This window comes from Schistosoma mansoni, chromosome 6 (assembly GCF_000237925.1).
Source record: "Schistosoma mansoni strain Puerto Rico chromosome 6, complete genome".
Taxonomy (NCBI): Eukaryota; Metazoa; Platyhelminthes; class Trematoda; order Strigeidida; family Schistosomatidae; genus Schistosoma; species Schistosoma mansoni.
Genome location: NC_031500.1, coordinates 19,737,562 through 19,746,067, shown reverse-complemented (window position 1 = coordinate 19,746,067; position 8,506 = coordinate 19,737,562). Strand labels below are relative to the sequence as shown.

At 37.5% G+C, this 8,506-nt stretch overlaps 1 protein-coding gene across 1 annotated transcript in view; it reads right to left on the bottom strand.

Annotated features, from left to right (window-relative positions):
• The window catches only part of Smp_164160 (putative tumor differentially expressed protein), a gene marked incomplete at its 5' end in the record, with an annotated part of 16,433 nt that extends 8,160 nt beyond the window's left edge, over positions 1-8,273 (bottom strand). The window contains 6 exons of the mRNA XM_018798537.1: positions 795-1,441; positions 1,623-1,807; positions 2,087-2,175; positions 5,303-5,462; positions 6,445-6,615; positions 8,157-8,273. Coding sequence (XP_018653469.1) covers positions 795-1,441; positions 1,623-1,807; positions 2,087-2,175; positions 5,303-5,462; positions 6,445-6,615; positions 8,157-8,273 — 1,369 coding nt within the window. The remainder of the gene's footprint in view (positions 1-794; positions 1,442-1,622; positions 1,808-2,086; positions 2,176-5,302; positions 5,463-6,444; positions 6,616-8,156) is intronic.
• Positions 8,274-8,506: the final 233 nt, after the last annotated feature.

Genomic DNA, 8,506 nt, shown 5'->3' with positions numbered 1-8,506 from the left:
GCTACTCTATACCTTTCTTTCTACAAACTAATTGTTTCTTTCTGTATTATATCCTTATACACAATCTTTCTTTTATATATTACTACCATTGAAGTAAATAATCTATGAATTCGTCTTGTACAAATGAGGTATGGCAAATATGAACGATGCATATATGTGCCTCCTGTTTCGGTTTGGGCACCCGGGCAGTATCACAGCCCACACACAAACCAAGTGACCTGTGTGGTGCATATGTATTCGGTACCCCTTTGTACAAATATTTGTGTTCAAATAAATAAATATATAAAATAATATATGTGCCTGGTCCTACATTGTAGCTGACTGACTGACATTAGTCAAACCAATCCCTATATGGTTATCACAGGATGATTCAGACACATTCTTATGCATTGGGACAATCAGTGATTGCGACCAGTCAGATGGGATTACATTCAGTTCCCAGATTTTAGTTAAAATATTAGTCAACCTAATCGTTAAAACTAGACCACCATATTTAAAGACTTCTGGAGCCGACCCATCTTTTATAAAAAAAAAGCATTATGTCATAACGTGCAAACATGCTATAACATTAACGGCATATTACTATTTGTCACGATAAATGTGCCCATGGGACGTCGAAATCACCATACGAAATAAGTTGAATTATCTACAGCAGGGTTTTTATGATAAATAAACTTCACCACAGAGGTTCAAACAACTTAATATGTAACTGAAAAAAAACTTAGACAATATTGAAAACGAATAAGCCAAATGTATCATATTGACTATAACATGCACACAAAACACTAGCTGACCTTCGATTATCTTGGAATCTGAAGGTCTTTTAGAAATATTTGGGGGCAATGATGGTCCTTCAGGACTCGGTAAACGATGATACTGACGTCTTTCCAAGGATAAATTTCCGTGTCCAGATGAGGTTTCTCTTCTTTTTATATGACCAGAATGGTGACTATGTCGGTGGTCATGATCTTTGAGATGCCAATCAGATTCTCTATCGCGCGTGCGGCTTGGTTCTGGGCTTGCGTTGCGACCGTGTGATTCAGCATCTTGTCTGTATCTACTAGACGAACGATGGTCATAATGAAAAGGTAGGTCAGGACCTTCATATTTTCTGTAGTTTCCAGCAAAACTATCTTTTCTTGATTGTTCCAAATAACTTGGTCTTTGATCTCTTTCGTTGACTTCGACTATGTTATGATGTCGGGATCCAGAATTATGAGTATGTTTGCGCGATCGATAGTAGTCAGAGTTGTGAGATGGAGACCTTTTGTGAGATTTGTGTGAATGACTGTTGTCATGTCTTTGTTTATCATGTTTTTTGGAATGCTTATGGCCTTTTGAACGTTTTTCGTTTCCATAAAAACTACTCTCAGGCATTTCCGGTGGACTGCGACGTCTACCGGCCATCAAGTCTTTTCTCCAGTCAGTGACAGGTGATTTCCTATTTAAAAGAAGAAAAAAAGTATTATCTGTAATGCACCGGATAAATTTCTAAGTGGGGACGCCAAACTTGCTGGATATGTTAACAAGACTAAACAGATATAATAAATTTTGACACAATTTTAACATAAAAAGTAAATTTAAGAAACATGCTCATCAAATGTGCATTTAGTATCACTTACGGCTTTTGTACCAGTTTGGAGCGAGATTTTGAACGCTGACGACGGTGACGAGAGCGTGAACGTGATCTACGACGTTTCGTGTCGACCGGACATCTCTCAGGAGAATGGCGATGATGACGACGGCGACGGTGTTGTTCAGGGGAACGCGACGAACTCGTTTCATCTCTATGAGCAGTTCGACTAGTTGCTCCATCCTAAAATTTCACAGTCATCAAAATACGGTTTGAAGATGAAACCATTAATCATTAAAAGTCGCATCATAACGTGAAGTGCCAGGAAACATTATCACATTGGCAATAATAGTGTGTTGGGATGATTGCAAGCAGTTGTAAGTCAACATAACATAAAGTAATATAATGTGAAAGGTTGCAATACTACCTGAATATGGAAATAATAGCTGTATAAGCAAGTTAAGATAAAACAAATCAATGGAAAAACTACAGTCCAACAATAAAAATACTTACGAGTTTTTCACGACTTTCTATGGTAGTTGTAGGTGGTTGAGGGGCTGGTGATGCTGTTCGTGAAGTGGAACGATTGCGATTGGTAAAAGCTGGAAAAATAAGCACAATGATTCTGATGAGTATGCTTTAATCTTCATAGCATCAACTAAGAAGGCTGGAAAATAATTGGAAATCACATGTTTTTAGAGTGAGAAGAGCATTGCTTGTATCTAGGCAGCTAAATCCGATTCGAAGCATCCACGTGGTGCTGTCGGGTAGTAAGAGCAACTTTGCTAGCTAGCTTGGGCGGTCGACGAGATTGGACTAATCTACTACTCTGTTGTAAACCGGATAAACTGGATTCCCCTTTTCGAAACTCTAAAATCTCGCATGTTGCTCGATGTGTATGCTCATGTATATGAACTGCACGAGTTTCGGCTTGTGTGGTTCATGTATGTAGGTAAATGAAAACGGTACGGGAGTAGGTTAGCACAAAAAACGTAAGCTGAAGAAATGTCTGATAAAATCAATGGCATAATCCTTTAAGTCGAAGACTTAAAACAACATGGCAGCAAATACTGGGAAGAGATAACCATCAACCTTCCCTGGGGGAGGGCATATATTTATTTGTATATCATGAAGTGCAGGGGCCAAAGCCTTTGTACTAATGATATATATGTAATGCATGACAGCCAGCTGTAGCAAATACACTCGGAGAGAGAACATCTACCCCCCAGGTGGGTGAATATACCTATATGTATGCTATGGGATGCATCAGTGATAAATTACGTTACCGGTGAACATGTAACTTATATTTACTCACAGGGCAAGTGTATACCAAGAGAACCATGAGTGAAAACTTTTTACCAGTATACGCGTAGATTACAATAGCGACGCCAACGTACCAAGACCTAAGGGTAACGGTTTCCCTACAAAATCACATCCACGCAGTGGGTTTGTGAAACAGGAAGTATTTCCAGAGAAGATGATCGGCTTCACGGAATAAGGCCCGACCAACCCTAACACGGCTGGAACACCGTACATGTAGTCAAGTCTAAATCTCTCGCAGATAAATAAATAAATGGAATTCATTGTTGAAAATCAAGTGCTTGGATAAAACGTCCACTCTAACTGTTTGTGAAGCAGTGATTTTTAATGCTTCAGCTTTTAACGGCTGGGTTGTAGTCTCGACACAAGATAGATCACAAAAAGGTTAATTAACAGGTTTTCTACTTCCCATAGTTTAAGTCATGGAAAATTAAGTGACGAATTTGTTATCCTTATTTATTTGTAATATGAATATTCACATTTCTTAATCTAGTACTGTGAACTTTCTATTAAATCATCATGTTTATTCCTTGTTCATGTCTTCACGGAACTAGTTTAACAAAAAATCATATATATATATATATATATATATATATATATATATATATATATATATATATATATATACGATTGTACAGCCTGATAATAAATTCGTCGAAAATAGATCTATCTTCTCGCTAAACTTCGTGTTTTAATGTTTAAATGGGAATTATATGACATTTGAATTATAAGACTGATGAGTCTTTTTGTTAGGTCGGAACTACTAAGAGTATAATTAGTTGTTTCTGAAATTAATGTTACAATGTAACAAGGTGTATTACCGGTCAGTGAGTGGTATCAAGTTTTAAAAGAACTAATATTTTCAGCTGTTTCACTAATTTAAATTAAAATCATTAACTCTAAACCACGACAGATAGGTTTATAAGCCATAAATAAAGTTTGATAGACCAGCTCATTTGACTAAGTAGGGTAGATTCTCTGATCTAAACCAATTGGTTCTGAGGTAAGCTCATACACTGATGACCAGGTAAAATCGTGCAAAATATTGAGACAGAGTTCGTAATATCTGGATTATTGAAAAAAACACGTACAAGAAAGGCTAAACTAATGGAAAGCAGGGTTAATTTAATTAAACACATATTTATTTATTTATTTATTTAAACACATATATATTGGTACAAAAGGGCACCAGGTACATATGCGCCACACTATTTGTGTGTGTGGGCTGTGATACTGCCCGGGTGCCCAAACCGAAGCAGGTGGTTTTCTTAGGGGGCCACACCCCGAGCCTTTGACCAAAAGGTCTGATCCACAAGGCAATGGAGCATCGTGAGGAGATGCAGTCCCATGGTAGCCGTTGACCAATGACAGGTTCGTCCGCCATTCGTTCCATCAGGATACTGGAGCCCATGTGCACCATTGGTTTGGAATCAGGGTTTTCCAACTCCCCTAGGTGGACCCTCCGTGTCCACCAACCCAGTTAAAGCGCCGGACATTCGCTTTTCGTCATAAATATTGGTACAAAAGGGCACCAGATATATATGCGCCACACAAATCTCATTTGATTTGTGTGAGGGTTGTTATACTGTCCGGCTGCCCAGACCGAAGCAGGGAAAGCAGGATTTAACAGTTATGATCATATTATGCAGAAGATCCAAATGATTACCGTATGGAGAGAAATTATGACAATTTTGATCATTTTCATTAACACTTTTTACGCCCATGCTCCCTTGCCAAAGCTCCGAATAAATATATATTCGTATACAAAGTCAACACCTTAACTAACGATATGAAGTGAAGTAATTAAGTGCACCGATCACTACATTGGTCAAAGATATCTGATGTGACTCACAATCAGTTACAATGATGCAGATGGATTCATTCTTTATCTTATTCTACGAATTAAGTTCCAGTATTTTCTTATGCATAGTTTTTTTGGACATTATCAATGCTTAGTCATTTTCATTATGCTTGCCACTACAATATCTTGATTCCTTCGCTATTTATCTTGTAAATTTCATCACACCGTACCAAAGTAACTTGGGTTAACGCATATTCATGTCGGGCTCTAAATTGGTCCAAAATGACTGACGGGTTGTTGACAAGAATAGAATCACAGTCTTTTCTGAAACTTGAAAGGATAGAACCGTGTAATACAACTTAAAATTTACATGTTCATGTATTTGTTTCTAGAAACACTTGTGTGAACTAGACTTGGCTCTTCAAGCAGTGTACATGCTTTAAGGCCATAGAAATTGTAACCCATTGTTTGCAAACTGCAAGCTTTAAATACGAGATGCTGTGATTGACAGTCAATAATATAAATCCTTAGATGATAACTTTTTTCCGTGTCTCATCATATATGGATACTAAAAGTTTCAGATGGACAACTGCCACAAAAATGCATACTTTCCGGCTCTTCAGATTCTGCTACTCCATTGCTTTTGACGGACGAAACGCGCTTCTGATCATGCATTTGTTCAGAACTCAGGTTGGACGTTCGACTAGTTCCCTTCTGAATTAACTCGTTTTCCCTCCTTCTCATTTCGAGAACAAACTTTTCATCCTCCTGAGAAAAAAACGAAATAGCATTCAGCAATTACCCATCCGTAAAGTGACCAATGAAACAATAAGACAAAATATTGACATCTACTTTTGTTCTGATGTTAATGTAAACCAGATAACTCATAGATAGCATAATTTGTGAGCTTTTAAGAACAAGACCCATTGCATCAGTCTTGTAATTAGTACATAGTAGATATGTTCATAAGGAAATATAAGGCAGATGGCGGCCTTTGGCAGTTTTCTAAAATGCTAAAGTTGTATTTACATAGAAGTGTTGGGGATGTCAGAAAACATTCACGATCCACCAGTTAGAAATCACAGCAGGAAATATCGATTGCTGTTCATAATTTGAGAGGAAAAATGTTTCCGAAAAATGCTATTATCTTACGGTAAATAAGATGACAGGTTTTTAAGATATCAGTTTTATTCTTGAAGCCTGAGCAATTCATTCACCGGGCACAGATTTGTGTCCCTGGCTATGGGCCCCAGAGTTGCTAAACCGGAGAATTGAAGCAGGGCTTAGACCTGCGACTTAGTTGTCAGAAATTGAACACCTTAACCACTGAGACATCCCTTGGAATCGATAGAATCCAAAACAGTAAACTCCCAAATAAACTACTATGATAGGAGTGATGACAATACCAGGATAATGTCAACTGTTCATTGTAATTAATTGAGAAATTAATTTTACCAAGTGAACAGATCGAATTTAAGCGGTCATTATTGACACACAACCTATATGAATATGCAGTTAGAGCATTAATACAGTCTTCAGTAATAAGGATAATAGGTTGGTGAACCTGTGTTAATCCTGATGGGTGCTGTTTTCACCGAGTTAGATAGTTCCACAAACCTTTGACCAATAATAGTAATATTCAAGTAAAATGACAGAATTTATATTTAGAATGAATTTCGATAGTCAATGGAATAGTAGTTCAGCACATAATCGAGTACAGACTTTATCAAGTTCCTAAAAGAAAGATTACCTGACGCTTTGCGATCTCTTCTTTCTTGGCTTCCAGAAAAGCTGCAGGAACGCCATCTGGTGTCTGCATGGCAGATAACAATAAATCCCACAGTTCGGATAAGAACACCCTCGCATTTTTGCTGTTTAGAAATCCCGTTATATTAATCTGGATTTCCTTTGGGTCTGGATGCTAGAAGGAACAGAAAATAACACATAAGTTGGGGAAGCGAATACCCAATTAACTGACAATGAGAATTAATTATTAAATTAATAGATTTTCAGACAAGCTCAAATGTGTACCGGCAGCGCACTCAGTGCGTCGCAGGAGACCTGAGTTCCACCATTGTTTGTCGATGTGCATCCCAAAAGACCTGAAAATTTAATCGAAACCAACTTTAAAATTGGAAAAATGATCATTATTATAAGTTAATTTAAAAATGGAATAATAAGGTACTAACTGGTTTATATTTTGTAAGTTAATAAATCCCAACTACGTTAAAATCTATCCACTATTTTTCAGCTGACACGCTAAAATACTTATGGTGGTTGACTAAAATATGTAGAAACCTAATTCCATATGTTGGGAAAAGTGAAGTTACTACAAAATGCTAAACCCCAGTAAAAAGAATAGCTGCTCTCAAATCAGCTTTTCTGTGGATATAAGCATCTAAACGACTGGACAGCCACGACTTTTATTTCGGTAGTGTAGAATAAAAGTATCAATTGGAAACTTTAGACATAATATTCCATGGCATACATCGATATAAATGTAATAGCATTTTAAACCCCGAACACGCTGCATTTATACAGGAAATCAAAATACTGAAAACTGATTGGGAGATGACACGAAAACGTACAAACAATGGACAAAGAAAGCAAAATTCTGGATACTTTTCACTTAATGCAAATTTCCCGTGGTTTCGACGTATAGTAAATCACCAATTAGTTATGAAATTTTTCCTTATTAATATTCAGCTCCCACACATGCGTACTTTTGTGACTCAGAAAAATGCCAGCATTGAAGAAAGCCAACTGATCTACCTATGCCTTTAGAACAGAATGAGGCATGACAAACAACGCAGTTCAATGTTTACAGTTTAAGAGACGATAATTAACTGCCCTAATTCAGAATGTGTATACAAGAAGCACTAATCGTATCAGTCAGTTGATTCGGTATGGTAACGAGGTCGATGCACATCTGTGCCGTTCTTACGTTTCGGATAGCCATACACATCATGACTATTAGTGCATGCTTGAACTTCAACAGGTAACAAAACTAATTTCATAAATAGACACACCCCAAACTAGGATGTTTCGAGTAAACAGTAAGACATCCCACTACTTTTTTGCAACTTGTTTGTAGGCAGCTTTTACACACGAAATGCGAAATGAGCAATATTTTGGTGAAAGTAAGCTCCAGGCAAGTAAGTGTTTTGAGTAAAATAGCCTACATTTTCAGCTTTTGGACGAGAAAACCTCGACTAGAAGTAGGCGTCGAGGAGAAGCTCTGAACTTTCACTAAAGGACTACGTAGGTGATAGGTTGTTTAAGACAAACACAACATTGATTATTTAAGTAACCATTTTCAATGGCCCAGAGTCATCAGACAAAGACATTTATCGAACAGCAGTAAGTCATGATAATGTTTAGACCCTGATCTAGCCCTAACCAAAACTGAAGTCGCTTCTGTGAGAAATTCAGTGTCAACAACAAAAAAGTGGGCAAACTCACGCGCTCCTCCAGCTGGTTGAAAATGTAGTCACAGACGACCTCATCCTCAAAGTTTAGAAGCTCTGTTATGCGTTTAACAATCCATGGTCTCATAGACTCCAAATTAATTTTGGACATGTCAACCTGGAAATAAATGACAAATAGATCTCATACCTTTTGAGCCAAGTTTTCGCCAAATTTCATAGTTTTCATTAACTTTTTCTTTTTGTCAGCGAACCTGGCATCTTGCTCAGCACTTGTACCCTAAACACCGATAGGAACAATTAGAAAGCTGATAAGAAAAACCTTGAAGAAGCCTGCGTCAGTCATACCCCGGTGTGATTAGAAAAAATGTGTTACGTCCCCTCCGG